Source organism: Vigna umbellata, chromosome 5, assembly GCF_029865625.1.
Source record: "Vigna umbellata cultivar VRB3 chromosome 5, Vumbellata_1.0, whole genome shotgun sequence".
NCBI lineage: Eukaryota > Viridiplantae > Streptophyta > Magnoliopsida > Fabales > Fabaceae > Vigna > Vigna umbellata.
The window spans coordinates 55,022,815-55,043,957 of NC_142169.1; the positions used below are offsets into that span (position 1 = coordinate 55,022,815).

Sequence of the window (21,143 nt, forward strand, 5' to 3'; positions counted from 1 at the left end):
TTGCTGCTGCAATTGGACGACCTGAGCACCCTGGACGTGTACGTGCTGCAGGTCCTGGAGTAGGCATTACGGATTATTTTGGGAGCTCTTCTCGTCAGCCTTCATATTCGTACAGCGATACACAAAGGATGACAGAAGAGATCACAAAAAAGGTCCGACATGACCTTATGCAGGAGATCAGGGCCGAGGTGAGGGCTGAATTCCAGATGCTCTACCAGGAGCAGTTTCAGAGCATGCGCCCGATGCAGTCTCCTATAGAGGAACATGTGGTCCCTCCCCCTCCCACAGGTAAACTTAATAAACATTTATGTGCAATTATTTCTATCTCTTGTATAATCTAACATTTACTCTGACAGGGAGAAGCGGCAAAGGAAGTTGTTCCGCATCAGCCATCCCAGAGGATGACATGGACGATGGTAGTCCATGTCTGCTATACATTTTAGAGGATACTGAGATGGTGCTGGTAGCTCGTGGAACAGAGTTTAGGTCAGCGACTGTATGTCATGGTATGCAACTATTAGAGGATGAGGTGAAGGTCTCAGTGGATGAAATGATCATGCCAGATGCCTCGGTTCCACTGTCCACGGAAGAGATTTTCACTGTGGAACAAGCATATAAGTCGTTTATCACTTGGCCTAAATTTTTGGTTAAACCAGTTTCTGACCCCTCGGTATGAAATTCTTCTTTACACTTCTCAATTTTAAAGGTTTTTGATTTCAAAACTTATCTTATCTTTTCATGTAACAACAGACGCAGGAACAACAGAAGATTCCTCTATCTGAGGATGACCCTCTTTCTTCATTGCATCTACTTGCTGACATCCTTGATGATAAGCCTTTGGAGGTTCAGTATGATGCTAATGTATTTGGGCATGGCTCTGAGGTCCCAATATACCTTAATAGCCAAGATGTCCGTGAGCTTGCGTCGGGAACACAAGAGTTGAATATTTCAATTATTCAACTATGGACGATGTAAGTCTATGACCAATTATTTATATATAAAATTGATTTATATATCAAGTATCCTTATATCAAAGTTAATTTTTGATTTCAGGTATATGTCTGGGGTCACTAATAAGTTGGGGCGTTCTGATGATTATGGATTCATTGATCCCCAAGACATTCATGAATCAAATGATTTTGATCATATCAACATGAGTCTGATAAGCAGTTTTCGAAGGGGCAAGAAAATATACTTTTTGCCTTATATATCCGGGTAAGTGAACTTTGTTAACATAATAATGTTCCATATGTGATTTTAATATTTAATAGTTACGTTATTATGAATTTCAGGCGCCATTGGCAACTTCTTGTTATGTCTGTGCAAGACAACTATGCTTTGTGGTTCTGCTCATTGCACAGGCCTCCTCCCACACAACTCAGACAAGCAATTGATTGGTAAGAACCTCAATGTTTGGACTTTCTTTGTTATATAACTGAATGCTAAAACATTTTTTTATATACAGTTCTATTCCAGCAAGTATGATGATGGACGGGAGATCAATTGCTAAGAGTAGAAAGATTGCTTGGATTTCTCTCAAGGTTTGACATATGCTAAAGTCATACTTTGTTATAATTGTTTTATAACAAATGTTATTCACTAACTATTATCAACTGTGATGATATATTGTAGTGTAACAGACAAAATGGGTCATATGAGTGTGGATACTATGTAATGTATTGGATGACCCATATTGTTCGTTCTCACATCACAAGAAGCTGGGAAACGGTAATATTTAACTTTAACAAATTTTGATTTTTTAACAAATGTTGAATTCATATACACTAATTAAAATGAATTGTCTTTTGCAGAGATTCAAGACTACTACACCAGTTCCTGAGAAGTCCCTACTATTCATTAGGAACGCTGCTGCGAAGTATATAGTTAGATTATACAATAGCTCTTAGATTTAGATTTAAACAATGCATTTGATTAGCTTTTGATTTCTTAGACTCTACTTTATTTGATGTTGAAATACATTTGAACATGTGTTTGTTATGTTGAAATTGCATTTCTGTAAATGTTTTTATATGCAGGTCTGTTTTTGTGGTAGTGGATATCACAAAAACAGACCTGCAATTTTAAAAAACTGCAGGGGAATATGCCGCGGTTCTAACCACAACCGCGGCATATAAGGGGAATATGCCGCGGTTCTAACCACAACCGCGGCATATAGTGCTTCGTTTTTTTTTTAAAAACGAGACATATGGCCGCGGTTTTGACACTAACCGCGGCATATTTTTCGGCCTATATGCCGCGGTTCAACCGCGAACCGCGGCATATAGTGCATTTTTTAATTATTTTTTTTGAATTTTTTTTTTTAAAAAATGAATTTAGGCAGCGGTTCCCTAGACAACCGCGGCATATTCCGCAGCCTATATACCGCGGTTCGAACCGCGGCATAAAGTGTCTGACTTACTACCGCGGCTGAATATGCCGCGGTTCAAGAACCGCGACGTATAGTGAAAATCAACCGCGGTAAAAGCCCCTCGCTGCACTAGTGATAAAATAAAAATGAAACAGCTTACCTGATGTTCTATATTCTGTATCACTAATATACTTCGAGCAATATATTACTCTGCTTCAAACAAATGAAAACTACTAACAACTCTTTTCAAAATTGAACCTGCACCATAACCAAGCTTAATCTAACTCTTTAAACATTTAGCATAAAAAAAACACTTAATTAAAGCAAAACAGATTTACTTAAAAAAACTTTCACAGCAGAAAACTATTTTCTAGTGGCTTGCTCAAGCAATTAGTACTGCCGATAAAAATGCATGCATCACACCAAAGAATCAATCATTCAACCACCCAATTCTTCTAATAAAAATGCATGCATCATGTAATGTAAGACCCATGAAAAATATTTACCTTAATAGTAACAATTTTATTTTTAGTAGTAATAAATTTATTTGTGAATGAAAAATATAATAAGTTTATAAAATGTGGAAATTTAAATAAGAAATGTTGGTAGCTTAATTGGTAGAAAATTTTGGTGATGGGTTCAAACTCTTTTCTACCTTTTTGTAAAAAAAATATATAATAAATAAATAAAATTAAAAATATTGATAATGGAGAAAACATTCATAATTGAAGTCATTATTAAGGAATCCATTATGAATCCATTATGTAAGTGGTGAATCCATTATGTAAGTGGTAAATCCATTATGTAAGTGGTGAAATTACAATAATAAATAATATTAAAAAAATGATGAATAATAAAATTTTTGGACTATAAATAGCAAGCATGGGGAAGGCTAAAACTTGCACCAAAAATTTCGAAAAATTTTGAGAGAAGAGAGTTAGAGGAAATTCTAATTGCAAAGGGGAAATTCTGAAGGATTTTCGGAGAAAACGAACTCGGAGCAAGAGACGTTTGGAATAGAGGTAGGGGAGCTAATCCTTCTTATATTATAGATGATTTTTATACATGTTATGATTACGAATATGAGTTGTGAACATGTGAATCAAAGTAATGGATGAGTATGTATGATGTGATTGTTGTATGATAGTATGAGTATGTCTGACATAATTATTATATGAGATTTGCATGCATGTTTCATAAATGATTGGTTGCATGGTAGCTCACCCTACTTGTTTGTGTTTGGGTATGTACGATGATCGTATAATTCGTTATATACGGGAGCAGATGAAGGAATGTCGTCTCACTCAGTGCCAAGGAAGGGAGGAGTAGAAGAACTCAAGTTATAATTAGGATTTTTTTTTTTTTAACATGTATAGACTTATATCAGCTAGAAAATTTTAAAGGGTGAGATTACGGGATGTTACCGTAAATGTAATGTTTATGTATAGGAATTGTGAATTTTCAAGTGTGAGAATTTGGGATGTTACATGTAAGACCCTTGAAAAATAATTACCGTTCGGATCATTAATTAGAAGTTTGTACTTAGAGAAATAAATCTTACATGTTTGAGTAAATTAATTACCCCTGTAGTTCTATTATTGAGTACTCTCGGTAAAATATAGATTTTGACCTATTTGACCGTTGGATCAATTTGAAAATTAGATATATGATTCTTAGGATATATTACTACCATTAGATTGAGCCCAAACTTTAATATATAGTTCATAAGACATATTAAGTAATCTCGACCGTTCAGATTTGTAATTAGATGTCTGCGCTTAGAGGAACTTGTTCCGCATTTTGATTATAACCGAAAACCACTTGAAATTCTGCACCTGAGTTACCTCGGTAAAATCTCAATATCTATCTAGTTAACCGTTGGATCAACCTGAAATTTTAATATGTAGTTTATAACACAGTGAATTACGTTGACCGTTTAGATATAAAATTGGAGTTACAGATTTACAGATATTAATTTCGTATCTTCTTAGGGATGTAAATATTGCTAATTTTCGTTTTTGAACCATTTATACAAAATTTATGAGTTCTACCTTATTAACCGTCAGATTGAACTAAAAATTTTACCACATGATCTAAACATGTTGTTAATTAGTTTGATGGGTTCAGATATTTAATTAATCATATGAGTGAAGAGAAATGTTTTTACGAGATAGTAAAGTTATTTGAATTAAGTAAAATCTTGAATAATTATATTCTTAAAATTTTATGTGTAGTTGTATTTTGAATATTGGAAGATGGGTAATACAATGTATTATATATTAGAAAATTTAATTATATTTAATTTCGGTGTTAATATTATATGTTGTTGCTTTAAATTTGTAAATAAGAAATTTGTTAAAAACTAGTTGAGAAACACTTTGGCTAAGGAAAGACTTGGTACTTAAGTTGTCCACTGTGACGCACCTCTCTTTCCTGGAAGTCTACTCGACAAGTTTTTAACTTAAATCCTATTGAACAGATTATGTACTGTTAAATTATTGTGTAATATATCTTGTTGGAATATATGCAGTTTGTATGATTTTTGAAATGATTGGATTTTATTGGATTTGAATATATGTATCTGAACATGGTTGTGAACTATAATGATGTGATTTATGTGGAAAGTATGTGAATGTATGAGATATGTTAGATTCATTGTGATAATATGAGGGTATTTGATTATTCATGTCTTGGGTTAAGTTTCAAAGTCACAATATGTTTCATATACGTAATTCCATGATCCTCAAGGAGAGGATACATGGTGGTGATCTGGGGGTGTATAGAATGATTGCATGGTAGCTCAGTTTTGGGGGTCATCCTGAAACTCCAATGGTCTTTCTTCTCATGTAGAGAGGATTGAACCATGTGGTGAGGAGTAGCAGGAGGTCCTAGTCTTGGGTGCTTCCAGTATAATCCAAGGTGAGTGATAACGGATTAACCTCGTGAGTGTGGTAAGGGGATAGTGTCGGGCGGTAGTGCCCAAGTTTCATAAAGCCACCACGAGTGCAAGACCCGCCATAGCTCGGTAATCATTCTAGTCCGGACGAGTCAGGGTATACCAAGCCAAGACAAGACAAAACGATGAAGAACAACAAGGAGGATTGGGCGATGACAACGGCGATGCCCACAAAATGAATGAACCGTGGTGACTGATACCTCTTTGGCAAGTATACCAAATTATTCAGGTAATACAGTGAATTAAGTCAAGAGTATCGTTCTTCCAAGGGAATTTGAGTTATGGTAAATCTCAATTAAAAATTATTTATCAAGATCAATTACTGATGATAACATTTGTAATTTCAATTTGGAAATTAGTATGAAATTAACAACGTAAAAAAATTAAGATTGAAAAGTATGATAAAAGATCACTGGAATTGGTCTTTGACTAACATTACAGTAAAATCCTAGACACATACATTCTCTGTTCAAGCATTCACAAAAGAGTATCTAAGTTTAATTTGTGACACCCGGGCACGGAGACGAGGGCGGGGAGTGACGCCGATGCAAGAAGCATGGTGCAGGGGGCACAGAAAAGGAGCGGCTCCTGGAAGCTTCGGGTGGAAGGGGTACATGGATGAATCGAACATACACCGGAATGAGAGGGATCTGGAGACTGTGTAGGTATGGGACTATACAGTTGAAGGATAGCTTAAAGGAATTGATTTGACTACTCATATCATCAAAATGCATTTACTTTTCGGTACCCTGACTCATAAGAACTCCATGGTTAAGCGTGCTTAGCCTGGAGTAATTCTGGGATGGGTGACCTTCTGGGAAGTTTTCCCAGAAAGTGTGCGAGTGAGGACAAAGCACACTGAAAAGCCTGGTGGTGGTCTGTGGGGGCAGTCAACGGTCCCTGTGAGTTATCGGGACGTTACTTTTAGTTTCCCATTCCTTGCAGAAAAAGATGATTTATTACTTTCTGTCACGTCTTTTTAAGCCACTTAACTTAATTAATCCGCTCAGCGCACAGGTACTGATGCGCTATGCGAATTTCCTTTATCTGACTGTGCAAATTTTGGCTTGCGCTATGCGAGAATTGGCTGACAGACTCTAAATTATAGACCCTTTTCTGTACAATAATTTACATAACAATCTACTTTCTATTACAACTTTTCACTGAGTAATAACATGAATAACTATAAGATTGAGATCATTTATAAGTGTAAAAACAACTCTTTTTCACACTTATGAGCGGTGACAGTTGTGGATGTAACGCTTGGAGAGTAAAATAGGGGCATTCACATGAGAGAAGTGGAGGCAGCAAAATGGAGAGTAGTTCGCGCGATAGAAGTGGAGGCAACATGGACAACCTTTGCACAAGACAATTGAGGCACTACACCGCAGTATGCAGGGAGCAACTTGCAGTAGGAGGAAAACATTGTTCTATCCGTGCGAGAGAGAAAAAGAAGTAGGGTTATTTCTCTTATGTTTCTGATTTTAAGTGACGAAAGAGATACTACCTTAATTAAGCAAATAACCAAGGCAATATACACCTTAGCGCCTCGGTTATTTAAGCAACCGATGCCTAAACTATTAAAAAAATTCAAAATAATATATGAAAAAATTATATTCAACCTATAAGCCTCAGGTATACTCGGTTCTAGCAGAGCCAAGGCAAAAGAAGTTGACAAAAAGCATTAAAAAGTCCAGTTTCAGAATTGGTAGGACATTATGCCTCGGTTCCTTGACTAATCGAGACAGTATCTCCTACAAACCTGCCATAATAGTGAATTCACAGAGTTGTAGAAGGATTCTGATGGGCTTTATTCCTTGGTTCTCTAACTAACCGAGGCAGTACGACCTCTAGACCTGCCATGTTAGTGAATTTGCAAAGTTGTAGAGGGATTATAATGGGCTTTATGCCTCAGTTGTCTGACTAATCGAGGCTATATCTCATCCTAGAAAAGATGTCAGGCAAAAAGTTTATTTTGCAAGAAGAGAAGGTGGACTGAAGCAGGTTTTTACGCTTCGGTTACTTCATAACTCGTTTATGCCTCGATTGAGTAGGAACTGATGCCTATAAGTTTGTTGAAACTACAAAAATGCTACCGCGTTTTCTTATGCTTCAGTTTTCCCAAATCCGAAGCGTATTGTGAGAGTTATAAAGTCTGTTTTTTACTAGTGCCATCTACATGGAATAAATTTTTGAGTTTTTGCGAAGGTCCTTTTGCACAATGTCACTGCATTCTTCTCTTACATCATTGCAATTTCATGTTTTCCTTCATTATAGCCTTTGTTGAGATTTCTTTTTATGTCCATTATCATTTATCTTCCTTCTTGTTTCTCGATTATCTCTTTCTTTTTTTTTTTTGCTCTTCCTTCTCATAACATTGTTTCTCTTCTCTTTTTGGTGTTATCGCTACATTTTGGTGTTCATTGTAGGTTTGTGTAGGTCTTGATTTGTTGTGTTTGGGATGCCACATTATTATTGTTATCTTGGTTCTTAGTTCACGTTTGAGCGGTTGGTCTTGCTCTCCCGTGTTCTTGCTCTCGCTCTTGATATTGCTCTTGCCCTTATTTTCGTTCTTGGTCGCATTTGACAAAAGACTATTATTTTATTTTTTTACTTGTATGTGTCGGTTGTCTTACCAACCAAAGCCTATTTCTTAATTATAGGTTTCGATTGAGAACCAAAGCTTAAACTCGTTCTTTTTTATCTTGCCTAAATATGTTTGGGTTATAAAACCAAAATATAACAAAAAAAAAAATTGATGTCAAACCCCTACTATACTAGTGTTTTTATACTAGTATTTAATTGTAATTAGTTTTTCATTTACGCTTTTTATGTTTTCATTTTTCAGGTGGCATGGAATTTGTGCAAATATAATCAATGTCTAAAGGTGTTTCTTGGTTTTCTTCAAAGTTAATGTCTCTTGAACATTAGAAATTATTTTCAAAGTTATATTTTGAATTGTATTATTTTGATAAATTTTAATTTAAACATCAATACAGTATATTATTAAAAAAATTATGTCTATTCATTCTTAAAATATATCAAAATTTGAAACAAAAGTAAATTTCAATTTCACATTCAAAATTTAAAAACTAAAAACATATTTAATTTTATCAAGCAATATTATAGTTGACAACATCTTTAAAGAAATTCCTATGTAATGAAACAGAAGCACCAACTTTCAGAAAATTCAGAAAACAACACAAAGCCCTTAATCGTGTCAGGAACAGGTTGCGATGAAGAATAACATTAAAAGGTTAAGAAACCTACATCTTACCCTTCTTATCTTTTTCCTTCTTCTTCTACTCCTTCTTCTCCTTCTCCAATGCAAGAGTCAAGGCATTAATCCAAATCAGTATTTCTATGGCTGATATTGTAAGATCAATTTTGATTTTTTTCGCATTTGATCTTGCAAGTTTTCTGCAAAACATGTGATTGTACTATAAAATCATAACGAAACAAAAGACGACAATAGTTTCATCATGACAAGTCACTTAAAAGGTATAAAAACCATACATGATCTCATTATCGTCGTCCTCTGTAACATTCCTAAGCTCTCCCCGATGGTCCTGAATAAGTTTTTCAGCATATTGCAGCATCAGTCAAAAAAACCAACCTCATCAGCATCAATGTAACTTCAATGTAACATACAATTTGAAGTGAATAAATTAACTATGATAAAGAAAACATAAAATTTAAGAGCTAGGAAAAAAGGTTCCTAATATAAAATAATGCACTCTCAGCATAAATGTCTCACTAAAATGCAACAGAAACATGTTTTGCATGTATTTGCCAACGCATGAACTGTGATGCAACCATTTGAATTATTCTTCTAAAATTATGGTCAAAGGAACAAGCAAAAACCATTCTCCACGTATCTATTGAGTATTAGCAAGTATCGACAATTTACGGAGTATGAGTTGGACCTTTCCATTTGAAGAAAGACTAAGGACAGTAAGGTTTTTCGTTTTCACTTTCAATCACAAAAATGGCACATTTCCATTTGAAAACAATTTTTCACTGTTTCATATCCTCCAAACAAATGGCACATTTCCATTTGAAAACAATTTTTCACTGTTTCAAATGGAAACTCAAAAGTCAATGTGTTTTAAAGGCTTGGGATTTGTACGAGGCTGGAGAGACAGAAAAATTGGTGGATGCTTTTTTAGATGGAGACTTCAATGTTGAGGAGGCAATCAGATTTTGTAAGATTGCTCTCCTTTGCACGCAGGATTCTCCTCAGCTCCGACCCTATCCCAACCTTTATTGTGCTTGAAATGCTTTTAGGTGAAAAAGATGTGAATGAGGAGAACGTGACAAAACCAGGCATGATATTTGAATTTGTGGAAGCCAAAAGTGCATGCAAACAAAAGGGCAAGTCTGAAGAGAATGGTAAACTTATGTTGGCTGAAGGGAAGCAAGATGAGTCATCTTCTTCGGAAACCATGACCTCTTTTGCTACCATGACCTTACAGCAATATGTGATCAAAGTAATTAATTTGATTGTCACTAGATAGCCTTGATTCTCCCCCCTTATTCTGAAGCAGCCAATCTTTGTTGTCTTTTTTTGGCTACCAAGCAGAGTGTAAATTTTTTGTCTAATATTTTCTTCTCATTCTATATTAATCAGTGATCAATGAGTTCAATTTGTAATAACTCTATTATTATACAATTTTTATCCTAAAAAGGAAAGCTCATGGGTTGCCCTAACACACAGGATTTGGGGATATTAGGTCATGTGGACTTTTTTAATAAAAGAACTTTTGGTCCTGTGAGCTTTTTTTAGCCCCAACTCACATGGACTGGGCTTATTTGACAGCTCTACACATGAATAATTTCAAAATAACCTTGAATCTATGTTTGACGTTTTACAAATAAGTAGATGTGCAAGGAATTTCTCATCCTGAGTTAATTATAATATAATGCACGGAAGTAAAATTTAAGACAGTAAAATAGGATGCCGGTAATGAATATAACCACTCCCACAAAATCTTTCTTTAACTCTACCATGTTAACTACGAGTAGAAGCAGGCCCTAACTCTTAAAGTTTAGGACAACATCCACATATTTAAGAAATACCTGTGAGTTGTGCACCTCTGATTTAAACTTGGACCGATTGCATTCTCGCATCATCTCAGTCTTAAAAAGAAAAATGAAACCAGTAAATCAAACACAAAAAATCAAACCTAATTTGAAACATAACAAATAAGAGTGAAATCCAAACAACAAATTAGAGGAAAACTGTAAATTATTACGAAGTGTTTTTCGTTGGATTTCACATAATGCCTTGTCCCGGAAACAGGAGATGGATGGACTAGTGCTCTTTCGAACGACGACCACATTTTGGATTTGGAAACCCTAAAAGCTGCGATCCCAGATAACTGCCATACCCGCTTACGAAGCGCGGCCATTTCCGATTTCACGAGCAAACCCAGCAGCACAAGAATTTTCAGACTTCGCAAACAAATCGAAATGTTAACGAAACCACAGATTTATATCGCACGAAGAGAGCACAGAAGTTTGTAACTGCGCATACAATAATACCAGTTAGTTTTATATCTTAATTTTTATTTGAGTAACTTTATCATTTGTCAATATAAACTTTAGATCATATATAAAAAAATAAGATTAAATATTTTCTTGGATTTTTTATATTTTAAATTTTAATCTAATTTGATTTTAAATTTTTAAAATGAATAAATATAGTTCTTTACATTATTTTGATAAATCTTAATTTAAATATTAATTTAATATATTGTTAAAAATATTATATTTATTCATTCTTAAAATTTAAAAATTAAAATATATTAAAATTTAAAACAAAAAAAAAATTAATTTTACATTCAAAATTTAAAAACTAAAAACATATTTAACCTTATAAAATAATACTATATTTGACAACATATAAAGAAATTCCATGTAATGAAACTGTTATCATAAACACTTTTTAGAGAATTCAGAAAACTACACAAAACTTTTGATTTCATTATTTTATTGTATACATAATAATGACAAGAAAAATTTAGTTTACCTTAGTAAACTCTGTTGTCGATCCTAGTAGTTTTCTTTTGTTATCCATTATTACATCCTATTTTTCACCTTTTAATATTTAATTAAAATATGTTGAGACCCCATATATTTCGTGCTTTTTTCTACGGTAACAAAGAGCAATGCCCTTAATGCTATTAGAACCCGGATGCGATAAGAATAACATTAAAAAGGTAAAGAAACCTACATCCAAGTTAATAAATATACCCAATTTATTTATAAGAAAAAGCAACATAAATACAAATTTTTACGTTTGAAACTAAAAAAGCAATACATCCTTTAACGCTAAGCAATTTTATGCATAACTTCTGAATAATGTCAAACTTCAATTTAAGAATATGCAAGAAATGTTGTTATATACGGGATAGTATGTATCCAATTAAAGTTGGTCTAAGATCCTTGCACTAGTGCAGAAACGGCTTTTCACGTCACCCAATAGACGTCCGTCCCACGAATCCCCAACGTATATATGTGACCGGTGGCATAATAGTAAATAAGTGGACCTCTAGACGTCCGTCCGTGGTCGAGACGGACGTTTTAAACATTATAGACGTCCGTCACACGCGGACGGACGTTTTAAAGGCTGCCGTTGTCAATCCTTGAACGTCCGTCCTGGGTCGAGCTGGACGTTTATAGTATTATAGACGTCCGTCACATGCGGACGGACGTTTTATAGGCGTACGTTTTCAATCTCTGAACGTCCGTCCTGAGGTGAGCGGACGTCCGTGCGCGTGGCGAGCATGTTCATTAACAAAGAACGTCCGTCCTGTGAGTGCGCGAACGTCCGTCCTCAGAACGGACGTTAAGACGACTGACAGAGTCAATCTCTGAACGTCCGTCCTGGGTGAGCGGACGTCCGTGCGCTTGGCGAGTATGTTCATTAACAAAGAACGTCCGTCCTGTGAGTGCGCGAACGTCCGTCCTCAGAACGGACGTTCAGAGGACTGACAGACATGCTTTTTGAACGTCCGTCCCTGGCCGAGACGGACGTTTATATTGTTATGAACGTCCGTCCTAGGTGACGGACGTTTAAAAGCTCAACAGTGAAAATCATGTGCACTTGTGAACGTCCGTTCCTGGCCGAGACGGACGTTCATAAGGTTAATAGGCTGTTCTGTGTGTAGCTTTTTGAACGTCCGTCCCAGGTTGAGACGGACGTTTATAATGATATGAATTTAATATGCTGACAACTGAACGTTTATAAGCTGAACGTTTCAAATACCATGGCAGCCATTATAGACGTCCGTCCCCTCATCACGGACGTTTAAAGTACTGACAGGTTGTTGGGTATTTAATTGTCTTCAGTCCTTACACGTCCAGTCTGGAGGGCACGGACGTCTATAATATTATAGACGTCCGTGCCCTCCCAGGACGGACGTTTATGTACTGACAGGGGTGGTTGGGTATTTAATTCTCTGCAGGTTTAGGTTTAGGGTTTACACGTCCAGTCTGGAGGGCACGGACGTCTATAATATTATAGACGTCCGTGCCCTCCCAGGACGGACGTTTATGTACTGACAGGGGTGGTTGGGTATTTAATTCTCTGCAGGTTTAGGTTTAGGGTTTACACGTCCAGTCTGGGGCACGGACGTCTATAATATTATAGACGTCCGTGCCCTCGTAGGACGGACGTTTATGGGCTGCCATTGGGAGTTGAAACGTTCAGTTGTTCAGTACAATAGACGTCCGTCACCCAGGACGGACGTTTAAAGCACCCGCGAATATGATTTTTAAATCGTCAAAGACGTCATATTAGTGACGAAACGGACGTCTATACTATTATAAACGTCCGTCCCCCAGAGTGTCGGACGTCTAAGATTATAAAACCTTTGCTCCCGCGAACGTGACCAGTTACCTTGCTCCGCAAACGCGCAACCACTGTTCATCGTCTTCCTCCGCAGAACGCTGCTGCGCCATTGATTTGCAGGTGCGTTTTCTCACTTTTGGACCGTTTAAAATTACATTTAATCCGATTACATTGCTATGTGATGAAATGTCTTTGATTTGAACCGATTAAAAATTGTTTTGGGTCCGTTTTTTTGCAGACTCTTGCGTGTTCTTGGACGGCTTCCTTGACCTCTTTTTGGACTGCGAGTTAGGCCGTTTAGTCCTCCACTTCCCTCCTTCTCATTTGGAATCAACTTTTCAGGTTAGCTTGTTGGTTGAAAATTTTGTGTATGCATGTATGTGGATTTTGTGTATGGACGTTTTTGACTTATGTTATTGTGTTAAACGATTAATGCGAAATGTGTATTAGTGTATAGACGTTTTTGACTGTTAAATTTTGTGTATGCATGTATGTGTTATTGTGTAAAATGTGTATTAGTTATTGCCATACATTGAGTGACACTTAGTTCCCGTTTGAAATTTAAGACAAACGATTAATCTTTTAATCGTTTGTGTTAAATTTTGAATTGTCCGATTGGACAGTTTGAAAAAATTAATTTTCATAATTTGCAATACCATGTCAATTGGAGTTTAAGGATAAGATTGATGAAATTTCGGTTCAGTACTTGTGTTGTTCTCCGGATGCATATTTGATTGTGGTCATCGTTGACTACTCTCATTTCGTGTATTTTGGAGACCAATGCGAAATGCTGCCGAAATTGTATCAATTTTATGACGTACACTTCAATGCATGTGGCTGAGCAAATTATGAAAATTAATTTTTTTGAATGGGTAGGGCCTAACCTTGTGAGAGTTAAAACACTTGAACTAATGATTTTACGAACATAGTATGGATCGAAGATGGATGAACGAACGTCGCATGAGTGAAGAATATGACAAGGGTGTTTCGCAGTTCTTGCAATACGTTCAACAAAATGCTAAGTTTGTCAACGGGACATATTTTTGTCCTTGTGTGCGTTGTCTTAATCAAATACGCCAAGACTTAGGCAATGTGCGTGACCATCTATTCATGTACGGCATAATGAGGACTTATACCGTTTGGACTTGGCATGGAGAAGTACTTGAGCAGCCTACCACGTCACGAGGAACAAATTATGTGGAAGAATGGATGAGTGACCATTTAGAGGACATGATACGTGATGTCGGTGAAGATAATTTTGGAAGGGCTAATTTGTATGATACTCTTATTAATGATTCAGAGCAACCGTTGTTCCCAGGATGCTCAAACTTTACACGCTTGTCTTCAACTTTAAAGTTGTTTAGTTTAAAAGCAAGGAATGGATGGACCGATAAAAGTTTCACCGAGTTGTTGGAGTTGTTGAAGGAGATGCTTCCAGAAAATAATACTCTACCTATTCGTAATTACGAGGCCAAAAAAATTTTATGTCCAATGGGTCTTGAATATCAAAAGATACATGCTTGTCCTAATGATTGTGTTTTGTACACAAAGGAGTTTGCTTCGTTAAACTATTGTCCAACATGTGGTTTATCCCGTTTTAAAAAGAAATCTGACAGAGTCACTGGTAATGAAGGTAATGATGGTGCACCTGCTAAGGTGATGTGGTATTTGCCTATAATACCTAGGTTCAAACGTATGTTCTCTGTTAAAGAAGATGCAAAGAACCTTAAATGGCACTCTGACGAAAGAAAGTGCGATAATCTTCTTCGACACCCTGCTGATTCTCCACAATGGAAAAATATTGATGACAAATTCCCTGAATTTGGTGCAGATCCAAGAAACTTAAGGCTTGCACTTGCAACTGATGGTATGAATCCTTATGGAAACTTAAGTAGCAAACACAGTTCGTGGCCAGTTATGTTGATGATTTACAATCTTTCTCCTTCGTTGTGCATGAAGAGAAAATATGTGATGTTGACCATGATGATATCGGGTCCTAGACAACCTGGAAATGACATTGATGTTTACTTAGCACCTTTAATTGATGATTTGAAACTGTTGTGGGAAGAAGGCATCGACGTGTTTGATTCACATGTTCAGGAACATTTCCGTTTGCGCGCAATGTTGTTTTGCACTATAAATGATTTCCCAGCATATGGAAACTTGAGCGGTTATAGTGTTAAAGGTCATTTTGCATGTCCCATATGTGAAGAAAACACTAGTTACCTTCAGTTGAAGCATGGTCAGAAGACAGTATATACAAGACATCGAAAATTTCTTCCTCGTAATCATCCTTATCGTAGATTGAAAAAAGCATTTAATGGAAGTGCTGAGGATGAGGTTGTGTGCAGACCCCGGAATGGTCAAGAGGTGTACAACGAAGTCAAAAACATTGACATTGTGTTTGGAAAACATCATAAAAGTACCTCTGCAAAGAACATTTGGAAGAAACGATCGATATTTTTTAAGCTTCCATATTGGTGTGAACTTGATGTTAGACATTGTATTGATGTGATGCACGTTGAAAAAAATGTTTGTGACAGTGTCATCGGAACTTTATTAAACGTCAAAGGGAAGAGCAAAGACGGAATAAAGGCAAGACAAGATTTGGCTGACATGGGAATCCGATCTGAGTTACATCCACAGATAATAGGAAGACGCACCTATCTGCCCCCAGCCTGTCACACACTTTCCAAAAAAGAAAAACAAAGTTTTTGTAACTGTTTAAGAAGTGTGAAGGTTCCGCAAGGTTATTCTTCAAATATTAGTAACCTTGTGTCTATGCAAGACTTAAAGCTAGTTGGTTTAAAGTCTCACGATTGTCATGTATTGATGCAACAATTGTTACCGGTTCTTATTCGAGGCATATTACCTCCTTCTGTTAGGGGTATTCTGACACGTCTGAGTTTTTTCTTTAATGCCATTTGCAAGAAAGTTGTTGACCCTCGAGGTTTAGATGAATTGGAAAATGAGGGAATAAGACTACTATGTCAATTGGAGATGTATTTTCCACCTTCCTTTTTTGACATCATGGTACATTTGATTGTTCATCTAGTCAGAGAAATTCGAATATGTGGGCCGGTCTTCTTAAGGTGGATGTACCCAGTTGAAAGATACATGAAGATCTTAAAGGGATATGTCAAGAATCAGTATAGACCAGAAGCTTCAATCATAGAGCGATACGTTGCAGAAGAAGCCATTGAATTTTGTTCAAGTTATATGCCATCTTGTGAACCCGTCGGTCTTCCCAAGAGCAAAAACGAAGGAAAATGTGAAGGTAAGGGTGTTCGAGGTGTGACAATTCAAAGTGTTAGCAGAAAAGAAATTGACCAAGCTCATTTGTACGTCTTAAACAACACTGTTGATGTGATTCCTTACATTTCTGACCACGTTAATGAAATAAAGGCAGCAAACCCAAAAATGAGTGAAAAATGGCATCTTAATGAACATGTGAAAACCTTCTTGGGATGGTTTAAGAAAAAGGTGTATGCGACTCCACATGTTTCTGAAACTTTATTGAGGTTATCTCGTGGACCGAACACAGAGGTCATTACATATGGTGGGTACTATATAAACAATATTTCTTTTCAGACAAAGGTAGAAGATGACAAAAGCAGAGTTCAAAATAGTGGCGTCACACTACAAGCTGAGTCTGTGCACTTTGCTAGTTCTAAAGACAAAAATCCAATCACAGCTTCCATCAGTTATTTTGGAATAATACAAGAAATATGGGAAGTTGATTACGTTACTTTTAGAGTACCAGTTTTCAAGTGTAAATGGGTTGATATAAATTCTGGTGTCGTGATGGATGACCTTGGTTTCACATTGGTAGACTTGAACAAGATGAATTACACTGATGAACCATTTATCATGGCTAGTCAAGCAAGACAAATATTCTACGTAAGTGATCCATCGAATAACAAATGGTCAGTGGTTTTAGAAGGTAGAAACATGCATGGACATGATGATGACGATTCTCTTGATATACTTGAGACAACATCTGTTGCATGTAGACCCACTGAAGACCCAGTTGATGACGTTGCCGATGTAATGCAAGCAATTCGTAGTGATCACAACGAAGGCATTTGGGAAAAAACAATTAATTAATAGGTTAATATTTTCACTTTTATTGACTTTATATGTATGTTCATCATAATTGAATTATTACTAACGTTGTCTAATTTTTCAGGTATGTCGGCCTCAGACTCAGGATCGGGAAAGAGCAGACGTGGACGAGGCGTCACCCGAGTGGCAGATGTGACATCCGGACGCGTGGATGGTCAGAGGAGGCATGTTGACATTGACCCCAGATCAGGTCATCCATCAGGGCCAAATGCTGATAGGTTTAGGAGTTATCTGGGCAAGTTAGCAAAAAGTCATGTCTCTATCCTTCATGCATGTTGGGATGACGTCCCAGAGGTCGACAAGAACCTCTTATGGCAAGATGTTCAGGTATGTTTAGACTTCATGCAATTTGTGATATACTTATCTGTTAACTTTTCTCTTGGTAACAAGTTTTTTGTTTTAAACAGCAACATTTTGATATTCCAAACACATTGCAAATCAAAAGGAAAGTGTTATCGCATATAGCGATAAGATTTAGGGATTTCAAGACAAGGCTGACACGACTATATGTCTTTGGAGATAGACAACATGAAAATCCATCTCAGCATTATACCTTCACAGAGGAGGATTGGATGCAGTTTCGTGCATCTAGAGAGTCTGAAGAATGGAAGGTATGTTTCTTAAGATCATCTTTCATTGAGTTTTTATGATTTTAGACTTACTTATATACATGCTTTCACAGGATAAAAGGTTAGCCGCCCAAGAAAGACAAAGGCTAAACGACACACCCCACTTGTTATCACGAGGTGGATATGCAAAACTCGAGAAGAAACTGAGAAAGTCTAGAGCCGATGCCTTGGGACTTGAGTCGCCTGACCTAGCACCTGCACCTGCTAGGTACGAGCTGTGGAAGGCTGCTCGGACTAAATCTGATGGGAACATGACATCTTCCTCAGCTGCCTTGATCTCACAGAGAATTGTAAGTTCAAATTTTAAGCAGTTATTTGATTGTGTATCTATCACAGCATGTCTTCTAAGTAACTTGGTTTTTTTATGTGCAGGATGAGTTGGTTGAGCAGCAGACTCAGGGCACATTTGCTGGCCAAGGTAGGGACGACATTCTGACAACGGCCATTGGAAGGCCCGAGCACCCAGGACGTGTACGTGGAGTTCCAGGGGCGATTGGTCTTCGTGACTATTTTGGCCCTACACAGAAAACCCCCCAATCAATGAGTCAGGAGACACTGAGGCAGCTGGATCTTCAGTGGGAGGAAAGACTCAACCAAAGCATGAGATCAATGGAGCAACGATTCATGGATCAGCTACAAGAACAAAAACAAATACAAAGAGCGCTTGAAGAAAAGCTGCATTCCATGACGCAAGGCCACATGGGGGCCGATGAAACTCCCACAGCACCTCGTGTCAGCACTAGAGGATCATGCTCTGCTGTAGAACCCAATGAGTATAGCGGTCAATATGAGCTGTTGGTTGATGGGGATCCCCCACGCATTGTGGCTGTCGGACGAGTGCTTGAGGGAGGGGAGACCATTCATGGTGTTGCCATATTACCCCAGCACGTGCGTGTGACCATTGACGAGGTTCGGGATCCCCAGGCTCAGGTGCCTGTACCCACTCCAGAAATTAACTTTGTGGGGGAGGCCATAGGAACATTTATTGCCTGGCCTAGAGCATTGATCATGTCCCACATCGCGACTCCACAGGTATAATGTCTTTTTCCTTAGTATTTATATGTTAATTGTCTTCATATAATTGTTTATAAAGCTTTGACGTAAATTCTTATCTTCAGTTCACACGTCCTCAGAAGCAGCCAATTCATGATACAGTCATACATGAAGATGATGACATTCATGAAGCAGAGGATGATCCTATATCAAAGTTAGTGACAAAATTACCGAGATTGAAGAAAGCATCATTAGAACTATACTGGGATTTGAGGGTATTTGGTCTTCCCTCACATGTGCCAGTTTATGTCACATTTTCTGATGCATTGGAGGTGATTGAGGGAGCCAGGATGTTGAATATTTCCATCATTCAACTGTGGTGCATGTAAGTTAGTCAATTTGGTCTTTGATATTACTTTTATTTACATTCTTATATAGTTTCTAACGACTTAACTTTGTTGTTTTAGGTACATGGACACAATCGTTGTAGACCAAGGTCGGTCTTCCATGTACGGATTTGTTGAACCTCAGACCATTCAACCGTCTGGTAACACACTTCAAAACAGACAACATTATTTGCAAACATGGATGGATGAGTCCAAAAGAGACGTATACCTTGTGCCATACATTGACGGGTACGTGTTTTTATATGTGGTCAGTTTATTATTATAGTTTCCTTAATTAGTTGAATAACTATTTGTCCTTCGTGATAGGTCTCACTGGCAGCTGATGGTCATCATTCCCAAAACCTGTAAAATTATATGGTTTTGTTCGTTGCACAGGAGGATGAAAACTGAGTTGAGAACCATGCTTCAAGGGTAAGTGTTTCTCCAAAAAATGACTTCAATTTGATGTTAACCTTCAACTTTTATGATAAAATAGTCATATTAATTATACTTTGTGTTTTCAATCTGTACAGAGTTATTGGTAAATCTCGTGGTCAATTGGTTCAAATTTTGTATCCAAAGGTTGTAAGTCATTTATAGTTTCTAATTCATTTATGTTATTGAATGATCTAAATTTTTAACTATTTAGTTTGTTATTTTAGTGTAACCAGCAAGTAGATTCATGGGAATGTGGCTTCTATGTGATGTGTTGGATTAAGACCATCATTCGAGCTGTCATTACAGATGACTGGAATGAGGTAATGATGTATACCTTCAATACATTACAAATCAAAATCATCTTCAACTATATATGAAACAATAATGAATCTTTCTTGAATTTTGCAGCACTTCAAGACTACATCGCCTATTACAGAGGACACAATTAACCAGATAAGGCAGGAGTGGACCGCTTATCTTCTACAAAGATGGAGTTAGGAATAGTTATATTTCTTCTTGATTGAACATTGTTTGGTTTTAGTTTTATTTTTATGTTAATAGTTTGGTAGTGGATTGAACATTAAGTAGAAATTTGTTTATATAAAACGCATATTTATGTTATTGGAGAATTGTTCTGGGACATTTTTCTGTTTTTCAGGTGTGGTTCTATTGAAAAAACAAACAAATTTTTAAAAAAAAAACGCCCCCTAGACGTCCGTTAGTGTACAGTCGGACGTCTATAGACGTCCGTCTGTGCACATACGGACGTCCCACCCCCAGCCTACACCAAAAGAACTCAGCAAGGTAGACGTCCGTCCTCAGACAGCAGCGGACGTTTATATGGACGTCCGTCCTCAGACAGCGGACGTTTATTATAAACGTCCGTGGTTAGGCAGCGGACGTTTATTATAAACGTCCGTCCTGAGGCAGCGGACGTTTATAATAAACGTCCGTCCTCAGGAACGGACGTTCATATAAACGTCCGTCCTGATGCAGCAGACGTTTATATAAACGTCCGTCCTCAGGCAGAACGGACGTTCATATAGACGTCCGTCCTCAGGCAGCGGACGTTCATATAGACGTCCGTCCTGGCACGACGGACGTCTGAGGGACGTCTACCACATAGACGTCCGGCGTACGCCGGACGTCAAAAGGCCAAAATATCGGACGTAAAAAGCCGTTTCTGCACTAGTGTTGGGGTAGCCCACAGATAAGACAATTGGCCTTTAATCTGATCTGTCACATCGACCTGCAAACCAAGAACAGACTCTCATCATTAAAACATAAATATTCATAATTTATGAATGCAACTTAGGAAACTAGATTTGTACGTCAGCGAAGAGGATGACGAAACATCTTACATTTTGGATTCCAGAAATATCGACAGGTTGGA

General features: G+C 37.2%; 1 protein-coding gene and 1 long non-coding RNA gene across 5 annotated transcripts; both read left to right on the top strand.

The window, feature by feature from the left end:
• Positions 1-1,464: 1,464 nt before the first annotated feature.
• LOC148198649 (uncharacterized) lies at positions 1,465-1,951 on the top strand. Its single transcript, XR_015786869.1, has 3 exons — positions 1,465-1,541; positions 1,633-1,728; positions 1,812-1,951. It is a non-coding gene; the product is annotated as an uncharacterized LOC148198649 (long non-coding RNA).
• Positions 1,952-14,109: 12,158 nt separating this feature from the next.
• LOC148198650 (uncharacterized) lies at positions 14,110-19,944 on the top strand. Of its 4 annotated transcripts, none has more exons than XM_088091621.1 (3): positions 14,110-15,601; positions 18,697-18,965; positions 19,052-19,315. In XM_088091621.1, exons 1-3 carry the CDS (start codon positions 14,110-14,112, stop codon positions 19,313-19,315), a joined length of 2,025 nt encoding a protein of 674 aa, XP_087947747.1. The 4 variants fall into 4 exon arrangements, with proteins under 4 accessions (XP_087947747.1, XP_087947746.1, XP_087947748.1 ...); XM_088091620.1 differs by having other exon boundaries at positions 14,110-15,561; positions 18,393-18,965; XM_088091622.1 differs by lacking the exons at positions 18,697-18,965; positions 19,052-19,315 and adding an exon at positions 19,586-19,944 and having other exon boundaries at positions 14,110-15,690.
• Positions 19,945-21,143: the final 1,199 nt, after the last annotated feature.